Source organism: Sparus aurata, chromosome 18 (assembly GCF_900880675.1).
Source record: "Sparus aurata chromosome 18, fSpaAur1.1, whole genome shotgun sequence".
In the NCBI taxonomy this organism is placed as follows: Eukaryota; Metazoa; Chordata; class Actinopteri; order Spariformes; family Sparidae; genus Sparus; species Sparus aurata.
Window position 1 is genome coordinate 32,770,459 of NC_044204.1, and position 20,827 is coordinate 32,791,285.

The following is a 20,827-nucleotide window of genomic DNA, read 5'->3' on the forward strand; positions in this document are numbered from 1 at the left end:
AGTGAAAAAACTTCTGTTACTATGCTAGACTGTGGCAAGATACTGCACTTGCAAGTTCGTTTTTCTCTGTTCCTAAATAAAAAAAAGAAAAACAATCACTTATAATTAACTAATCTATGATATTTCTAGGTATCTTTGATGTGTTTCATGAATTTGTTTTTCTATCATGAATGTGTGATTACTTGAAGACACTTACAAACAATAAGACTGATGATCGCCATTTAAAGTCTTTCATCATCTTCTGTTTTTGTTTAAATTATATTTTTTTACATCCTTTCTTCAGCATTTAATTCAGTTTATGCTGGGAGCATAAAGTGTAATGTAACATCATTTTCTGACCACATACATTTACTAATATTGTACATTATGTATATCTTATAATAGAGCCTGCATTTATACATTTTTTAAGTTTTTCTGTACATCGCACTGACATCTCAGTTGTACACAGAGTTTCATGTGACTTTATCAAAGACAGATTTCGGTGTTACTTTGTTTAGTTAAGCATCTTTTAATAGACATTAGATTAACAAGTGCTCGCGTGCTGTCAACAACAGTGCTGCATATAATGAAGACTGAATTCAAAATGTGAATACGAACACAGAAAGAGACTTTGATCTTGCTGCCAACCCACAGAGGTCTAACTGAACTCCAACACATTACTTCTAAACATTGGGTGAATTTTGTGTTCAAAACACAAACAATCCTAACAGTGAATGGCAACAACGTTTGTCTCCAGACTGCATAATCATTATTTGAACAGAGGGTCATTTTAAAGAACAGCTGCCCCAATACTTGTTACACTCGAATCTACTGAAAACACTGAAAACGCAGCAGTGTTGAATCAAAGAACTGTTGTTTCCAGGGCGGTCCAGGTCTCTGCGCCCTCACTCAAAGAGCTCGTCAAGGGCACTGGCTAAACTGTGACGTGTGGAGGGCTGCAAAGCAAAAAACAAAACAAGAATGATGAGCTTGTTAGGAATGCAGCCCTTGATCTTCAGTTCTTTTGCCAAAAAAACTTTTTACAGGTCTGCAAAACTCTAGCAAGTAGGTGGTAATAACAAGTAACAGTAATATTCTCTGTGAAAATATCCCACAAATACTTCAATAATTACCTCAAAACTGACAGATTTATTTTCCCATGAGCAGTTAAAAAATAGCCGGTAATTTCTTTAATTAATTCCCAGGAAATGTCCATCTAGTTTCGGTCTGGCTTCCCTTCAGCATGCCAGTAAATTCAAGTGAAGCTCAGCAGAAACCAGCTGGAACTTCCCTGGAAATGTATAAAAGAAACTACCAGCTATTTATTAACTGCTTGTCAGGAAACAGAAGAATATTCTAATTAAATCATGTTGGTGGAATCTATAATACATCTTGAGATAATTATTTGGGTGAGTTGAGGGAAATTTCGCATATGTTGCTTTGTAATTATCACCTACTTAGCATGACATGTTCAGACCTGTAAAATGAAGTGTTACCATCAGTATTTATGCATGCAACAAATATCTGTATGAACTGTAATAATAGAGCAGTAGGCATCCAATTTCACAGCTCTGTGCATCAGAAATAGACACGGCCTCCATAAATACTGCATTTATTTATACTCTATTCATTTTACTCTACACATGCTGCCATAATGTTACATTAAAGCTCCTGTAAGGGATATATTCTGATTAAAATAAGTGTTTAATAGCTTTGTATTTCAACAGTATAGAGTGTTTGATCAGTAACACGTGTCTCTCCTGCCCCTGCAGCATCAACAGAAAGGACATTTTCTAGTATCCCTGCCCACTTTATCCAATCATTACAGAGAACTCCATAAAGAGGCGGTCCGTCTGCTTGTGAATGCGCAGAGAGCACAATCCTGATTACTGCTGCACGTTCATGTGATGATGTGGTGTGATCATGTGTACTTTCACATGCATTAATTCAGTTGTAGCTCACTGGTGCTACTTTAAAATTGATCGTCTTCAGGTAATCCTGGAAAAAACCCTGGTGTTATAAAATCTGTAAATTATAGCCAAATGTAGCTGTAACTGTGTATTTTAATTTAAAATGTTACAATCAACATGTGCAAAGATTTTATTCTTACCAATGTATAAGCAGATTCACTATCAGAGTCACTTCTGTAATCCTCGATCTCAACCTCTTCTCTTTCTTCATTGTTCTCCTCAATCAGAGAGAGTCTGGAGAGAAAACACAGTTCATTCTGTTATTATTCTTACCTGATAGCTTTCACAAAAATGAGACAAATAGCGACAATTTCTAGAAAAAAAACTGCTGTGAAACAATTTTTCTTTACGATCAGTCTTACAAGTCAAAGTTGGAGTTCAGGTCCTGCTGATTCAAAGTGGACTCGGTCTGACGTGAGACGGGCTGGCGGCGTGGGGTGGGCTTCACCTTTCGCATCTGGGATCTAGTGAACAGCAACAGGTACATGTCCGTCTCATGCTATTACAAATTCTAGCGAGCTTATGAAATGGAAAGCACTTGGAGAACCCTTCCTTACTTTTTAGCTTTGACACTTTCCATTGACACATCTACCCATCCAAGTTAATTGTGTCTAACTTTATTTCGACAACAGAGAGAATTATTGTCAGCAGGACCTTCGGAAGCAGGTCACACATGTTTCTGCAGCTGCAACATGAGCACGGAGGAATGAGAGCAGCTGGTTGATTCAGAAACTGAGCAGCCTTTTGCCCAGTAACACTGCACAAACTACTCTTTGAGAAGAGAACAGAGAGTGGCTGATTTCTGGCTGGTAGACAGACAAATTTCCAGCATTTGGCTGGTTCTTGGCAGTAAAATCTGAACATCTGAAGTAGAGATGGTAGATGCTGCAAACATGCGGACGATAAAGACTCATCTTACCCTGAGGAGAACTCATCCTCCGACTCAGGCTCATTTAAGATGCTGCCAATATCAGACTCTGTGTCTTGGGGTTTCCTGGAGGCCGGCTGCCTGGCTGGCTGTTTCTGGACAGTGGAGGTGAGGGCTGGTGTGTGCAGGCTGCCGGTAATGCTGCTGCTGTCCAACCAAGATCCTCTGACTGAGCTGGACACTGAACCTGGAGGAGGAGAAATTCAATTACACAAGGTTATTAACTATAGACGTTTTTACATTAGAAAAGGTTGATGATTAAGTTTTTAACGCTCTCTTCAGGTGGTTTTTGATTATTCTGAGTAAGAGTTAATGTTGTTAATGGCAGATAGAAACACTTTTTCCAAGTTAGTTAAGAGAACATTTAGTGTACATGACTAATCAGCCATCTACTGAAAGATACAGAAGCTGTGTATGGAGTCGGCATCTCATTGGATATTCCCATGAAATACCCTTTCCTAGATTCATTTCAACATTCACTTGCAGGTAAGCCAAGGTGGCTGGTTTGCTTCCTCTTCTTCCCATTTATAACGTAGCCTATACTGCCATCATCTGACAAAACAACACTTTGCAGAGTTTATTAGCCTTAAACCACTTGATGGAAATGTGTCAAACTTGCATTTTCACAGTTTGAACCCTTTTTGTCACTTCAAAAATTCTGTTCATATTATGACACTTTGTTAATTTGATGTGTTTTAACTACAGAGATGATACAGGGTGTCTGCAGGTATCACAAAGTTTGCGTGCATGCTGCGTATCAGTGCATACATGTGCATACATCTCACCCTGAGCAGTTGTCCTCTTGCGTTTAGCTACAGGGGTATCATGTGAGGAGACAGCATCGCCTCCCTCCTGCTCTCTGGGTTTAGAAGAGAAGCGGGCCTCCAAAGAACGCTGATACATTCTGACAGGCCGCCAGGAGAGGGCAGCACTGGGACACTTTGTCTTCAGAAACACAGCCCTGGTAGGGGACCACAGAGTAACGGAGAGATGAGGACAAAGACCAAGAAACCTTTGTTAATATTTAGTGGTGTCATATTGTCTGATTTAAACTGTTGCTTTTGGAACATTTTTTGTCTTTGCCATGATCTTTGAATGAGATCAACACATGTACTGGAAGGTAATGATGATATCCTCTCAAACACTCAGGTAAAAGAGGTGATACATCTATTGTTATGAGAATATAATAATTACAATGTTAAGTCTGTATTGCAGTGCTGAGGTTCAGTGAAGGAGTGAAAGACAGCATAATGGTTGAGCGGACATGTTTGTGTGGACAAGTTTGTAAGTTTTGGTTTCTCACAGCTGGGCGCGGTCCGGTTGCAGCAGCTTGAAACTGAACTCGCTGAGGATCTCCAGGAAGGCCACGTTCGGGTGCTGCTTTTCTCCCTCCTGTGGCTCCCGAAATGCAAAACTTACACCGTCCCTTGGAGCAAACAACAAACACACAACAGTTTTGACAAAAAAAACAAATCTATATCACAAGTGGACAAAAACACTTAATGTGTGAAGTCATGTCAGAGGACAAGTATCGGTGAGTGTTGGCTGCCCTCAAACCAAAGTCAACACGGATGTGTGCTACTTACATGTGCAGGGCCATCAGCGGTTTGCGGACACGATGAAGATCGATGCCAAAGCTCATGGCAAGCTTCTTTGCCAGTTCTCTAATCTCACCGAGATCCTGCCTGCTGGGATCCTCCAGGAGCATCTCGGAGTAGAGCTGAACACAAACAACATGACTTCACATTTACATGCCATTCATCACCACTTGTTCAAATCCTTTCATCAACACTGGTATGCTGACAGTTGCGCACTGCAAAACAATGACATCAAACTCTTGTGTCTACACTCCTGCAAACAAGGTGGAGTCATAACAGAAAGGAAGAGAAGTGTGGCTTCATTTTACGAAAAAGGACAACGACAGTGCTCTAAGAAGTCTGCCACATGGAACACTGAGTGATTCAATATTTACAGAAAATTAACATCAGTATCTGGGATTTCTATATAGTGTTCAGGGATTAGACATTTGTCAGGCACAATTCAAAATGGTAGTGATATAGTAATGAGTTGTAATACCTCAGGGACTTTGTCACAATGCAGTAATGTGTGTGAGGATGAATTGAGCCTGTAGAAATACAGCTTAACAATGTAAAACCACATGTTGATCTGTCTGTCTAATAGTTAATGTTTTACTATTTAAAGATGTGATTAAAATACGAACATTTAGTTATACTATTTTCATTATAATGTAGTGTTATTATCGTCACAATTAAAGAGTTCTTCATGTAATCATTAAAACTGTACTTGTCATCACAGTACACAATAGAGAGAGGCTGGTTAGTGATTGTGAGAGCACACCTGCTGCAGACTCAGACAGACGGTCTTGGCGCTCTGAACTGGACTGATGAGTTTGCTTCTGCTTAAAGTCTCTTTGATGATGTCGCCGTAGTCACTGAAGAACTGGAGCAAAACCATAAAAGAGAAAAAACACCTCAGTTATGATAATTAGTCTTTGTGATTAATGAAAATATTCTAAATATGTGAAAATACTCCGCTTCCTTCTCGTCATAGCTTCTTCTAACCACCGTTCCTTCTGACTCATTCTTGGCACCTCGCTGGTTCTAAAACAGATTTTCTCACCTTCCTCCACTCTCTTACACATCCTCCCCATAATTAATTTCTTATTTCTAATGCGATTAATTTCTCCAAAAACCAACAGTCTGTTTTGACTATTACTGTATTAATTACCAAGCTCCAAACTTGTGAACATGTGAACCAACTGAATCACACAGCCAGTTACTGAGTATGTGTGATTATAATGTAATTATGATGCGCTTGGTTAATAAAAGGTAAAGGCCTCATCTCCCTCTCTACCTTGCTGTAGTGCTTGAAGACATCGGTGGCAGCAGCGAGGTCCAGCACCCCGTAGATAACCAGCTTACAGTAGCCGGCCAGCTGGTTGCGCCTCTTCTGGAGAAGAGTTATCTTCATCTCCTCCTCACCTTCAACTACAGGGCAGAGTCAGGGTAAGGAGAGGAGGAATTTCACTGATAGTTAACGTGAACGATGTAGAGAGGAGAGGCAGGGTGAAAACTTTGAGGTGTTGATAAGACAAGCAAGCAAACACAATGTGTGATATAAGACTTTAAGAATTATGTCTGCAGGCATAAATGATGATAGGGTCATCTCGGAAAGCTCTGCCGGTTTTAAAACCCATTACAATGCAGTTACAAACAAACCCTTGTCAACAAAGGTTGAACGAGGCTGTAGAAAGTACCACCGTTTATGCAAACATTTATTAAGAGTATGTGTTGACCACACCGTTGAGCTCAGTTTCTTCAGTGTCAAAGATGTAGTCCACGAGGAAGGAAGCCATTTCTGAGCGCAGGGAATCAGACGGTAGGTGGACCAGCGCGTTCAGGGCGCTTTCAGAGTGAGCTGAATTTGCACTGTACAAGAGTAGCAAGTCACAGAGCAGCTCGAACGCCTGTGGAGGGAAGAATACAAACTGTAACATTTTTTACTATTTCTGTAAAATTCAGATATGTAGACTGAAAAAATATTGAGTTTGTCAGCATGTAAAAGCTTGCCAACAATTGTGTAGCTCAGTCAGTTTGTGTGAGAAGGTTTTTCTGTGTCATAAATGGGGCAACTAGTCTGAAGGACTGCTTGCTACCTGCTTTCTGATGAATGTTTCCAGAGGTGTAAGTGTATAAAAGGAAACAAAAATAATCAAGATAACTTTTTACCTTCACTAATCTATCACCATATTGTCTTAATTGTCACAAAGTTCTCACCTGATCGCTGATGTCAGACTGGTTCAGAGACAGACAGTTCTGACAGACGCTGCAGAACGAGCGAACCTCCTTCTTCAGACGCTTCAGTTCAGCCTAGAACAGATGGAGAAGACGATCTATTGATCAAGTTGGATTAAAGACTTGAAAGAAACACTTAACAAGAGGATCAAAGTATTCGGTTAAAGAACTGCATCATAACCTTTGATGCCAATAGTGATTCTTGATTAACGACGGATACTTCAAGGGATGTAAACACTCTCTTCCTTTTAATTATGCTATCATTTTGTCAAAGTAGATAGTAGCACTGACAAGATGATCAGCCACAAATAGAAATCACCATTTCTTTGCAGTAACAGAACTATCCTACACATAGAAGTTTCACTGTGTGTTTGTGTCCGTTGTATCAGTTTGAGTGCTACTATTAAATAAAAATAGACAAAACATGAAAATAACTGGACCCAAGGAAGGGATCCAAGTGTGTTTTCTCTGGAACCCTGGTTCAGGTAAACAAACAAAAGGCTGAATTAGTAATAATGATGTGCTCAGTGTGTGTGAAAGAGAGAGAGACATCTGTACGAAAAGCACAAATGAGCTCAAGAGAGAACAAGAGAGCGAAGACAGAAGGAGACAATACATATGTGAAGAGAAATGGTACCAGAACGTAAAACAGTGAGATAAAGTGTGAACCAGAGGGGAAACAAATGTCTGAGTGTCATCATGGGTTTGGATCTACACTAACAGACTGTTGTGTTAATTGCCTGCTGTCTGTGCAGCTGGTGAATTGTTGAACAACACGGATGAGAATGAGAAGACAAATACACAGCAAGCCCACCAACATGGCCACTTTAAGCTGGCTGTCATGTAACAGCCCTCAAGAGAACATTTATCATGTCATAAGTCGATACGTCACAACTCTTGGTGTGTGAGAGATTAAGAGAAGTTCAAACCATTTCCAAACATCTAATAAAAAACTCGGGCTGGTGTATAATGTCAGATGATCACCTCAGCTGGCGTCGAGTTTACAGCATTGACTTTGGCCCACATCAGGTGAAGGGCGGCACACTTCAGAGCCGACACCATCAGCTGGAATTATACAAAAGGAAAATTTAAATCAGCTTTTAAAGAGATTTCAATGTAATATGCAAAAGAATATATCTACATAAAGTTAAGTAAAAAAAAAAATTTAAATGTCGGAAGCTAGTTGCACCAAATCCACCAAATTTAGTCCAAACTAAAATGTTCTGTACTTCAGTTCAGCAGATTCAGAAGCCTGAACACATATCGCATAAACTCCCTCAAATATGACAATGCTGGACCTCCTTGTCGAGCTCTCTCGACTCCATCCTGCTCTTCAGAAGCTCCAGACAGGAGTCGAACAGCCTCCAGCTTGTTGAGTCCTTCACACTGGAGATCACAAACACATGCTTCAACTTAAAAAAATAGTCTGCATTACTACTTGGGGTGTAAATCACCTGTTTCAGCATGATATGATGTTGACTCTTTGGACAGCGATACAATATTTGCCGATATCACAAAATCTGACACAATACCATTTTGATTTGATTCAGGGGCCTGCAACTGACATGAGACGATACAATATAATACAATCAGTTCCAGAAGAAGCTGCCAGCCTTTTCTTTTCTGTTTGTGGCCATTAAGGAAAAGAAACCAACACATAAACTTACCTGCTCAATACTGCAATCCTTTTCAAGGTGTTGGCTGCATTGTATACATCATCGTCATCAGCTGTGCCCTGAAAAAAACGCACAAAAAAAAAAACACTCTGTGACACTGAGGATTTCTACATCTGACAACACTATACAAGCATACACTCAGTTGCCAGTTTGTTATTAGGCACACCTAGAACAATCCTGCAATAAATCCTAACTATTCTAACCATCTTTCATGCCTTTTATAATATGCCATATCAATCTGTATGCAAACTTCACAGACATGCTCTCCCACCTGCAGCACGTCACTTAAATATGTGTTAAGCGACTCAGTCAAGCCGTCCAGCAACTGGCTGAACGCCAGGTGTGCGCGGGAGGAGAAGGTGTAGTGGTCGGAGCGAAAGGTGCTGGCAAGGTGGGCAGAAGCCTCCAACACTGTGACGTCTGTGTGCTTCTCCACAATATCACATATCTGACTCAGCAGCAGGTCCAGATACTGACAAATAGAGAAAAGATCAAGCAGAACAGCAGATGGAAGAAGAACAGGTGAAGTAGAATATGTATGAGTGGCTTAAGAGCACTGACTTTAGTGAGCTAGCGAGGGTTAGCCAGCATTGGCTATAATGACAATAATACAAGTGCTAGTGAGTTCAGAGGGCAGGTCTAAGAAGGGGACATTTTCTGTGCTTTTACTTTTGACAATGACGTAACTGACATCAGGAAGAAGCCGTGAAGTTCTCAGCGGTATCAGCAGTGGGAAACAAGAAAACTAAAAACACAATAAATGCCTTTACTACATGAAGAATCCCCCGTCTAGACTAATATACATTAGATAGATGGATTCAATGGACTTGCAGTAATTTTTGTGTTTTACGACCTGGACGACTGACTTGTGTTTGGTATTCTGTTGCCATGATATTTATGAATTCATCTTGAATTCCAAAAAAAAGAAAAGAAAAATCGTAATATAATCGCACTTTTTTAATCTTTCACTCATGTCACTGTTCTGTACGATTGGTATGGTTTTGATAATGCTAGCTTGCACAGTAACACTAGAGTATATTACACATAGGGCTGTAGCGATACACTAATCTCACGATACGATACACGATATTCAGCTCACAATATGATATATATCACGATATTCAGCCAACGATACGATTCGATACACTTACATCATTTTCTGAAAGATTTTAAAAGGGACAGTGTGATTTTGGTGACATCTTGTGAGTGAATACGACAATACAACCATTGAATTAATTGTAGGGCTGGGTATCACCAGGTACCTCGCGATACAATACCATCACAATATTTTGCCCTTGATAACGATAATATCACGATACAGCGATTCTGCGATAATCGATATATTGCAAGAAATTTCATCCACGATACATCACGATATCTGTGTCACTGAAGAAATTCAGAATTTATTGACTGCACTGAATCCATTTCACAGGAATTACAAAACATTGTCAATCAATTTCACATGAATGAAAGCCAAGTAAACAAAGAGTATATTGCAGTGTCTCTTCTTAACACACACACTGACTACAACTATCATTAAATATCTATATGTGGGTTTCAGAGCTACTTAAACCATTCTTTAAATTTTATTTGGTTGTATACCTATGTTTGAATAAAGATAAAGCTGTCCTCCGAAGAGGGGTGGTGGTGGGCCAAAAAATCCCCCAAAAAAACAAAACAAAAAAAATTTATTATTATTTTTTTTTTTACATTTTTAAACATCGATATTTGGCACCAGTGTATCGATAACGTACCTCAAGACGAAATATCGCGATATATCGTAGTATCGATGTTTTGGCACACCCCTAATTACACAGTAACTACTTCATCACTTAAAATGTGGCGGAGGGTCCAGTTTTTTTCTCGATTTCTTCATTATCTAACCCAACTACTCTCACTGCTTTTACTGTCAGCTGGCAGCAGCAGCACTAGATTGTAAAACACACAAATCAGTTTCCAGACTTGTGTATACGAGTGTCCACATTTTGTGTTTAAAAGCACTGAGCTTCTGCTGCAATGCCAGAAACTTCACAGGTGAGCACAAACATGTAGACGGGCCTTGTGGCTGGCCAATAGCAAGACGGACTCTATCCCCTTTGTGTATTAATTAGCACATGACAGGTCATTAACTGTGAAGCCCTAAATTGGAGAGAAATAAATAAAAAAATGTCTCTCTCTGAGCACCAGCAACACCGTCCCTTCTTCTATTTCCATCATGGACATCTAGGGAATACATTCTAAAATATGAGCATGTTAAAGTGGGTATGAGGGGACGCTTTGGGACACAGGTAAGGTTTCAGATGAAAACAAGATGTGTTTTCTGAAGAGATTTTATTCATCATTATGTTGGTCACACTCCTACCTTCTCCAGCCTCGGAGAGCTGTTGTACATCTGCAGGTCAAAGTAGAGGGGAGCTTTGAGAAGGAGGCTCACCTTCGCTGCGTCTGCCGAGTACTGCAAGTCAATGAGCGGGGGAGAAAAACAGGCTCAGCTCATTAATGAATGAAACACATATATTAAATATGAAATATTGCACATATATACGTCACCTTCATTCTTAGTGTTGTATGAGTGTGCACACCTTATAATGAAAGTTATACTCAGGGGTTTTAAGTGCAAAGTTTAACGTGGCAGCAAGTTTGATGCTTCTCCAACACTTCACAGTTTTAACCGATTTTAGGTGAACCTTGGCTGTGTACCTTGGCCAGAAGCTGTGGCAAGAGGGGGATGAAGTGTGTGGTGATACGTCTCATGTCTGGTCCCTTGGCCTTCTTACTCAGGATCTAATCCAACATGCACAGCCACAAGACAGCAGTTCGACCACGTAGACGTGCACACGAGAGGAAAAAAGCATTCAGATATCACAGGAATGAGAGTGTATTTCATTTATGTAAAAAATAATGTGTCCACAGATGAGTACATAGTACAAACAATAAAGAATCCACTTTTTCACAACGCGCTTAATACTTAAAGCTAAAAAGGCGCTGTGCAGCACTTGTCAATCATTGTGATAAAAAGGTTTTGTTGAAATGAGATGAAGTAAACAACCTGAGACTGAAGTAAACAACAACAAATGTGAGAGAACTGCAGTGAAAATAGGAATACTATTTGCACAGCTGACTCCTACTGATGTGCATATAATTTATTCCAGCTTTGTGTCACAAAGTTGCATACTGGCGCTTTAAAGCTATTTTAAAACATGTTGTATGATGGGTACATGTGAAGCACAAACAAAGAATGAAATCTCTCTCGCCCCCCTAAACTCCAGTCTGTTCCATAAAACAAACTACACAGAAATTATCAGATTTGTATGTCACCACCTTCTTGCCCTGAGTTCTCCCAACAGGTGGGGTTGCCTGCACCGCCTGTCGGATGGCGCACATCATGAGGTCTATGAGAGCTTCCTCCTCCTCATACATCAGACCTGACAGAAGAACAGACAGGTGCAGAAATGAGTTGGTGATCCCTGAGTATACAAGATTGAGTTGAAAGAGATCCACAAAACAAGTCGCTCCAGTTTAAAAGGATTGTATTTGCTAGTGATGTTTTGAGTACGAGGCTCCTCCGCAGACTTCTGACATAAAATCCTTGTAATGGAGCTACGGGTTGTGCAGGTCTTTCTGTTTCAATACAGCTCGTTATTATTTGATCAAACACACATCCTACTCTAGGAAGTGTGTCATTTTTATTGTGTCTTACAACACAGAACTGTCGCAGCGATGGAACAACATGGGAGTAATTATTTTTGTGAATTGGTGTTAAGCTGAGCTTTATGCACTGATGCACCCAAGACTGCTTGTGGAGTGTTCTGCGTTACCTTGTTCCTCACCAGTGTCCTGTAGCAGGAGTGTTGTCATAGTCTCCCAGTCTCTCAGCTCAGATCCTGCCACACTCCACAAGCTATCCACCAGGTACGCTCCATGCTCATGAAACTGTCAAAACAGTTTACTCTAGTTTAATTTTAGTGCACAGCTGTCCAGCACCAGTGTGTTTCTGAGCTAAAATATTGTGGCTCAGCATACGAAGAAAATAATAAATTTTTATGATATTGTCTAATTACTTTCAAAACAGCAAGGGGGAGAGAATAGAGCTGAGACGGAAAGACACACTTGCCTCGCTCTGGATGTAGAAGGAGATGAGGATTTGTAAGAAGGCTGTGTTGTCACTTTTATCATTCTCCCGGTTGTCATCCGCAATCACACCTTTCAGCCTGACACACACACATTAAAACAATTTTCAAAACATATTTAACAGAAACAATAATGGCGTGGATGACAGTTTACCTGTTGTAGAGGAAGCTGCCGGCTGCAGATGCCAGGCCTCTGTGTGCAGCGTAAACCAGAGGATAGATGTGGGCACACTCCTCCTCTCTCAAGCCTTCCTCTGTGTTCCTGCACATGTGCACCCATTAAACATTTACAGATTGATATAGTTATACTCTCTTTCTAATCAATCTTAAAAACATCTCATTTATACATGACTTGAGTCAGTGGAGATGTTGGCCAACGTGGCAGATCATGAGTCACTCGGTGAATCATCGGTATTCATGACAAAGAGGGTCATCACAGGTATGAGTAATCATTACACTTCTATCGTAGAGAAACTGGACTTGGAATCATTTGTGGACAACCAGGATATATTTGTGATATTATTTTACGCCTTACATTTCTGTTTGGCTGAGCATGAATCCATTTTTCAGATATAAAATGTTTTAATCAGGGGGCTCAAAGAGTTTAATAATCAGCGATTTGATGTAAAAAGCCTCGAACCTTTCAACCAACACCGCCCACAACCAGCAATAAGGTGCAAAGACCAAAGACTAACTGAATAAAATAAATGGATCATGTTACTGCTAATGCTAAATTCACCAGAAGAGCTCTGTTCTCTGAAAAACAGAGGGAAAGGGAAACACGGAATTGTGTGAGTCAATTTAGGACAATTTTGTCAATATTCCAGCCTCATTTGTTTTGATCTACTTAAAGGAAATTCCTGTACTGTATGTTTCTGATAGTGGCACAGGGAAACCACCAGAGACAGAGAAACCACTCACATTTGGATCAGCAGTAACAGATTGACCACTTCCACTGCCACGTCTGGGTTCTTGTCCAGCACCATGCTGAGCATCCTCTCCTAGACACACACAAATGCACAATCATGCCAGCAGACAGACATAAAAGAGACACGCTCAGATATGCATATATGTGCCCACACCCACAGACATACATGCACATGCACAAACCCCCTGATTAGGCGCTAAGCCACGGCATAAAAAACCATTTATCTGCTGCAGCACATGTGGCTTAGGAGGGTTTTTATGTGTTTGAGGAGAGCTTATTAACCATCAGTAATTGGGAACAATTAACACATCCAGACACACGCCCAGACAAAGGACGAGAGCATAACAACAAACAGGACTGGAAAAAAAACACACAAAAAAAGGCAGAAAAAATAAGGGGAGGGGGCACAAAAATTCTAGAAAGACAGACCGAGGCGGGCAACCAAATAGAAAGAATACAATAAGCCGAACACAATAGATTAAAGAGAGATGCTGAAGCAGACAGACAGACAGAAAGTCAGGAGGGACAAAAGAGGCATTAAATGAGGAGTAAGTCTAGTCCAGAGGGATGCCGCACTTTAAATCTGCTGGTGAAAAACTCCAGGCGGCCAATGAAATCCTTCTCCCGGTACAGGCCCTGCAGGGCAAGCACACACTGCAGACGCACTGGACTTTGCTGAGGAAAAGAAGAAGGAGAGAGTACAGTAACACACACTCGACAACCTGCATGCAGACAGATGCACAAGTGTGTTCAAAGTGGACATCTCTCTTTGTGTGAGTGTGTATATGTGGATCCCTCCTGCGTCTATTTACAGATTTTTAACTGTAGTGTCTGGTGCAAGAGGTCGTCATGACTATAAATCATGAATATAAAATAAATAGCTGCTTAATTTGCAGACAGCTGCTTCCTCTGTGACACGTTACCAAAGGTGAGTGGTGAAATGACATCACTGTAACACCTCCGTCATGTATTGTCTAATGTCCTGTGTGTTCTGGTTTACCTTGTCATACAGGGTCCATCCCAGGTATTTGAGACATCCGTCGTTAAGGAAGTCTTCCGGGTTTGTTCTCAGCCACACGCCTAACTCCTCGATACAAGCTGCTCGGATCTCAGGCAGCAGGTCCCGGTAGCGGTGCACAAACACACCGCGGAAGGTCCCGTTCATCATGGATACGACCTCCCCCCGGTTCTCCAGCAGCTACAACACACACAAGTAAAACACATACATTCAACCTCTTTCATATGCAGGCTGTGGTTCAGCTGGAGCAACCATCTTCCTTACTACGAGGACCAGCGGGCAACCAATCCTCACATTTAATAATTTATACATCCGTCTGTATAATTCTAGTGTTTGATATCTATCACTGAGGGTAGAACAGATGTTTTTGTTATCTTCACATCACAAACACAGGTTCACAGCATCATAACAAAGTACCAGTCACCAAAATGTATAAGAACACTAAGCATACACTAGCAGTTTTCCCTGATGATAAAATACTTAATATTTCAGAATTTATGTATCTTACAATGTATAAGAACAAGGTGAAAATACTGTCGAGGATACTTTATTTTAGAATTCTTTTCTACTCTTTCAGCAGAACCAGGCACCGTGAAAATCCAACGCTCAGTGAAAGTTGGTGTATTGTTGCCAAGAACCAATCAAACCAGGTTCATGCTAACTGTATGTTATTTTCAGGGTTTTTTGTCCTCTCTGAGTATCACATATTATTTCTACGATGTCACATCACTTCTAGAAGTCCTGACCTCTGTGCTCACTTTGTGAAAGTGTCTGTGTGTCTGCACTCTGGTCAGTGTTTGTGTATGCGTCACCTCACTGATGGTGGCCTGCAGCTCCTCCAGTCTGTCGGGGGCTCTGTCATGAGCCTCCTTGCTGTTCTCCATGTCGTACTGCCGCTGGGTGGTCTGCAGCTGAACGGACACTATCATAGCTGCTTTTGCCAGCCCAGTCATCAGCTTCATGGCTAAAAGCCCAAAATATGTAGAACAAAGTAAAAAGCAGGTAATGGTTTTCACTTTGTCTAAACATGTTATTAATTTCTTCTTCTGACACGCACAAGTAGGTAAATACTGGCCAATAATGTCCTGTCGAATCACATTATGGATGAGCTGAGGTTTCGAAGGACAACAATAAGAAACAACAAAAGCAGGCGATACAGGAGGAGCACATTCCGAAACAAACAAAAGAACTTCTCTTGCAACTAAAACAGATGTCAGCTGAATGAAGCAGTTTGTTCGGCCTCCCCGAGAAACATGAAGAAACCCTCTGGTATCTTCAGCATCGGTTCGGTTGCAGGTTTTCACCCCAATTTAAAAAGTAAAGCAAGGTCATGAAAAAAACCTTCCTCGTGAAATTAGTTTGTGTGTGTATACTTTTTCTATTTTTGTGGCTGTACTGTACTTCTGTGCTTACCAAGCAGAGTACTGGTGTGTCTGAATGCTCTGACTTGGGAGTCAGACAGGCCGGTGAGCAGGGCCAGCAGGGAAGGAAAGAGGTACTCATCGTAAACGAGGCTATTCCGACAGGAGTGCACCAGAACCCGAGCAAATTCGCACAGGCTGGCTTTGAAACGCTTCAGCAGGGGGCCTGGAGTGCACAGAGGGTAGTTCACTGACTCCTGGAGGAGGAAAGGGAGAAAAAAGAAACAAGAAACGGATTTAACATCTTACACTGCGCCAAGTAGAGATATTCGAAACAGAAGCCTGTGGATGGCTCGGCTAATGACAATTACATCAGTGGCAAAACAAAGTGATTAACTCATTAATGTGTCGATTTATCAGCATTAGATTTTAATTAGAGTGTTTCATCACGCTGTGCCCCGTCTTTTGACTCTCAATCTCCAGGGATATGGAGGTTGTTTGAATTTCTCGGCAGGATTAAAAGAAGCGAGAGGGACAACAAAGACTATAAACTAATTTCAAAACATATTCATCTTTATTTTCAGAATTTATTCAAATACTTATAAACTTCGTCGTAACACATTCCCCCCCCCCCCCGCTGTCTTTCCTTTCTCACCTCATTGAACTCTTTGGTTAATGTGCCGATGATTTCAGCATTCTGCATGCTGTCAAACATCTCTCGGCTCACCACACCTGTGCAAAAGAATAAATGTTAAATGGTCCATACGCCTGAATATAGATACATTTAATAATACAGCAATTATGATTCTTCCTGCTATGATTTCTTTCAATTTTCATTCCACTCTCACAAAATATTGACGTGGCCTGTTGTCAGCAGACGCAGGATTAACACAGCATCGTTACCATACTGCTAGATCAATAGTTGACTGCTGATCATCGCCTGAGCTGAAATTGGAGAGATAATCTCTTGAACTCTGAACCCCCCCACAGCTCATCCGGTGGGCTCCATCTTGACCTCTGACCTTTGCATCCGCAGGACCGAACAATGAAGTTGATAAGCACCAGCAGTCCCGTCTCTCGGCTCCGCTTGTAGCAGTCCAGCCACTCGTCCACCACCGTCTTAAAATGGACAACGAGAAATAAGCCAATGAGAACAGTGGGCCCCCGATCAAAAGGGCAGATGGATAATATAACAATACATCATTTGAATAACATAATGGATTCAAGCTCTAACCTTTATTACAACCATTTTCCTTTTATGTTTTTCATTTCAGTAACAAATGTGGGTCTTTATGGGACTTTCTCCTCTTGCTTCCATTTTCTGCCCATTTTAAAACTCCAGTTTTATTCACCCTCGCCTTTGCATAATCAATTCTGGCAACCGTGACACCAGTACACAAAAAAGACACTTCTTTAGAACATCTGTTGTGTTGGTAAAAACTGTGTAACAGACGTAAAGTGTAATAAATTGGAAATGTAGTAGAATAATGTAGTAGAATAATGTAGTAGAATAAGCATTTAGTCTGGAACTGAGAAACCGTTGCGTAGCAGAGACAAATTTCATGAACTGCAGTTTGCCAGATTTGCTGAATGTGCTGTATGAAAGCGGGCTTTCACCCAGAATCACCATCTGCATTGTGTTGCTGCTCTATACTGTAGTGACAGACTCCTTTTATTGCTGCCGACCACACTTTTTTGTCTTTCTATTGTTATGTGGTCCTTCTTTTCTAGTCTTAAACCAGAAGAGACTGGGCTCAGGACAACAATGGTTGGGATGGACGCATGCTGTCAATCATTGATTACACAACCCAAGAAACACTTTTCCCTCTTCGCGGATCAAAGGCAATTCTGTTGGGTCACATCAGTCAGCCACTGACAGCAGATGACAATCTCACTCATTGTTGCTCTTGGAGCCTTGTTTCTCTTCTCATTACACATGCCTCCTTCAGCACCTCCCTCCCTTCATGCGTTTATCTCTTCACCCCCTTCCCCCGGTGTTCAGATCAGGGTTTGCTCACCACCATGGCAGTTTTTCCAGAGCAGACAGCATCATAGATATCCACTGCACTGATGCCCGGGTCCTCCTCAATCACAGGTCTATGGGAGGCCTGCCTGTTTGTCCCCTGGGAGGGCTGCTGCAGCAGGGAGGGGTCTGGAGAAGTGGGGATGGGACTAGCACTTGGGCTGGACATCACTGTCAATGCAGCTTTACGCCTGGGTCTCTTGGGTGGCTTAAAATGAAAGAGAGATGGGAGGGCAGCTAAGCAGGGGATTTAAAGTGAATTGATGTAGTCAACTAAATTAGTGGTTGCCAGGGCAAGATAAGGTGTAGGCTTGAATCAAACATCTGCTATAATGTTACAGTTATCATGATTTGGGTTAAACCTTTCTGATCTTCTGTGTAGAACAGAGATTACTGACAATGATACAACCATGACTAAATAAAATGAAAAATACCAAACTTAGACAAGGTGATAGCCCTGATGTACTCTCCTGTGAATTATCTAAATACAGAATATAAACGAGACTTGTTTTGAAAGAGAATAGATAACTTACCGGAGGTCCAGACACAGCTGGTTTTGGCCGCTTTATGGCTTTCATCGTGGCCTCAAAGTCACTGCCAGAATCTGAGAAGTCATCCAACTCCTCAAGACTAATAGACAAGTGAAAAAACTGAATTAATACAAATCGTAGAATCAACACGTAATGATTACTAAAGGCTAAGAGTAGAGAGCTGGGCATGTATTGTGATAATAATTCAGATGGTTTGAGCACACAAGTTACTATATCCCTCATGTTAATGAGGCTTTCTGCTGCTGTGGCCAACAGTCAGGTCAGTTCAGTACGTGCTTCTAGTGTCTGTCAAATTATCATCATTATCATCTTTATTCAAGTTCAAGTTTTGACCGTTCATTCGATGTTGTTGCTGCACTCTTTCATGGTTAGTCTCAGCTACTATAGATGCACACAAAAACAGGTAAAAGATTCGTTATGAGCAATCTGAAAGAGCTACTTGGGTCAAATGTAATTTTAATTTTAGGTTGGACTGAGATATGTGGACACACATATACTTGCAGTTTTGGTCAGTAAACAGAACAAAATTACTACATGAAACAATATATTAAAATCAAGTTATTGCCGTGATTTTTCATGTGTTTTAGAGTAAGATAAAACATTGAAAAGATTATTACTTTGGGATTTAATAATTCATGCATGAAAGGACATGATACATAGTTATTGCCTGCCAGGCGCCATACCCAAATACAAGCTTTACTTGACTTTTTGAAGCTAATTAGATAAAAGGTTAGCTGGAGGACATTAACATACAGAAAAACTAGCTAAGTCTGGCTAACTGTAACCTACCTGTCCTCAACTGAGTCTCCAGGTGACATTTTCGGTTGGAATTATAGGATGGCGGGCGTTCACTGAGACCACCTGTGGCGGAGGGAGAGCAAACTTAGCTGCACGACAACATCAAGCTAGCTAGCACCTTCACAAAGACCTAGCATTAGCTGGCTACGAGCAGAGCCGCGTTTACAGTATTTCAAACACCAACGATCTGACGTACAACCTTAATTCAAATGTACCAACTACTTACTAAAATGTATGGACCAAGAGTAACATTTAAATGATAAAATATCAAACTAACTAGACAAACTCTGTTGGACTATGAATCTCAAATCTTGCTAACGACCACACCCATTAGCAGGTGATGCTAGCATTTAGAAGACTTCTAGTACAAGTAGCCTGCTAGCTACCACAGCAAAAATTAATTAATAATCATTAGCGATCTCATTAATTCATAAATGTATCACTTAATTAGCCATACTGATCAGTATTTTGTCACTTCCTCCACAGGATCCATTTACCGTGATTTCTTTCTTTCCGTAGAGATTCAAGTTCGCGGACGAAAAGGCAAATAGATTCTGGATGCTGATTGGCCAGCGCCTCATCAGCTCGGAAGATGATTGGTGCTTCCAGAAGGTCCCTGGGTGATGATTGGTCAGTCTGTTCATTAGGAGATCTGTCATATTTCTAAAACCACAGTGATTTGTATTTTTTATATTTAATTTAATATTCTTTGATATTGATATTGCTATTTTCTAAATATATGATTGTAAAAAACACACACCTGTAATTTGTTTTAACCTCTTTATTGATATTTCCTCTTTAAATGCATATATTTTCCGTCAAATATCTTATAGTATACATGTATAATGTTGTAGTCTGTCTGTCTGCCTGTCTGTCCAGTATTTAGGACCCTGAGGTGGCTGGCTCAGCTGCTCCTCGCCCCGCCACCGCAGGCTCCTCACCCTCTTCTCCCCAGTTGGTCCCCCTCTGCACGGTCCATTGTTCTGTGTTTGGTGGGCTCCGACCAGAGACAAAGCAGCCGGGGGGAAACACACAGCTTCCTGTCCGAACCTTCAAAATAAAATACTTATGGCCATCCAGTTGAAGGCTCAATGTATGTCCATGTGTCATTTTCACATTGTCATTGTCATTTTTGTTCAAAGCCTGTTTTCTGTACTTGCAATAATTACTTAAAGACAAAAATTTACTGATGTGAATAAACACATCCAACATGGCTCCTTGACCCTGTTCAAAACCAGTGGCGCTTCCATTTTTGGCCCTTCTAAAAGAACAAACCCTTCAGGTCCTGCCTCTGCTCCACATCTGCACTCAATCTGACTTTTGACCCCTAAAATACTTAAATGCAAAGATATCTTAACATGATCTCGGAACATTATTGTCGTTGTATGATGATCTTTGCACAGCTGAAAAAAGAAAAAATAGAGAGAGAAATTAACGATATACAAACATTTCAATGGGGATTAAAGTATTACTGTTATTGAATTATATTTGGGACTATTCATAGCTTAATTTGGTAACACCAATTTTACAGCTTTACCAACTACATGGTAAGTAGTCTGATAATTACCAAGCAATGTATTTTTATTTTCTGTATAGTAGTAGTTCTAGTTGTAGGTTGTTTTGCTAGTTTGGTGAACAGTGTAACATCCT

The 20,827-nt window shown here is 40.8% G+C and overlaps 1 protein-coding gene and 1 long non-coding RNA gene across 5 annotated transcripts; one reads left to right on the plus strand and one right to left on the minus strand.

Moving 5' to 3' along the window:
• Nucleotides 1–484: 484 nt before the first annotated feature.
• Nucleotides 485–19,807, minus strand: stag3 (STAG3 cohesin complex component). Of its 3 annotated transcripts, none has more exons than XM_030395518.1 (32): nt 19,675–19,807; nt 19,169–19,240; nt 18,362–18,458; nt 17,824–18,036; nt 16,828–16,924; nt 16,461–16,537; nt 15,858–16,062; nt 15,257–15,408; nt 14,427–14,624; nt 14,003–14,101; nt 13,420–13,499; nt 12,653–12,760; nt 12,483–12,579; nt 12,199–12,301; nt 11,690–11,793; nt 11,069–11,152; nt 10,731–10,823; nt 8,640–8,840; nt 8,360–8,427; nt 7,991–8,078; nt 7,677–7,757; nt 6,675–6,767; nt 6,199–6,364; nt 5,752–5,885; nt 5,236–5,337; nt 4,464–4,597; nt 4,181–4,303; nt 3,663–3,838; nt 2,869–3,064; nt 2,312–2,413; nt 2,090–2,183; nt 485–935 (listed from the first exon to the last, which is right to left on the minus strand). In XM_030395518.1, the coding sequence occupies exons 2-32, from the start codon at nt 19,195–19,197 to the stop codon at nt 885–887; spliced, it is 3,645 nt and encodes a 1,214-aa protein (XP_030251378.1). In that variant the 5' UTR covers nt 19,198–19,240; nt 19,675–19,807; the 3' UTR covers nt 485–884. The 3 variants fall into 3 exon arrangements, with proteins under 3 accessions (XP_030251378.1, XP_030251375.1, XP_030251376.1); XM_030395515.1 differs by having other exon boundaries at nt 12,187–12,301; XM_030395516.1 differs by lacking the exon at nt 19,675–19,807 and adding an exon at nt 19,404–19,543 and having other exon boundaries at nt 12,187–12,301.
• LOC115568328 (uncharacterized) lies at nt 19,220–20,310 on the plus strand. 2 transcript variants are annotated; one of them, XR_003981369.1, is made up of 3 exons: nt 19,220–19,409; nt 19,697–19,807; nt 20,057–20,310. It is a non-coding gene; the product is annotated as an uncharacterized LOC115568328 (long non-coding RNA). The 2 variants fall into 2 exon arrangements; XR_003981370.1 differs by lacking the exon at nt 19,220–19,409 and adding an exon at nt 19,418–19,514.
• Nucleotides 20,311–20,827: the final 517 nt, after the last annotated feature.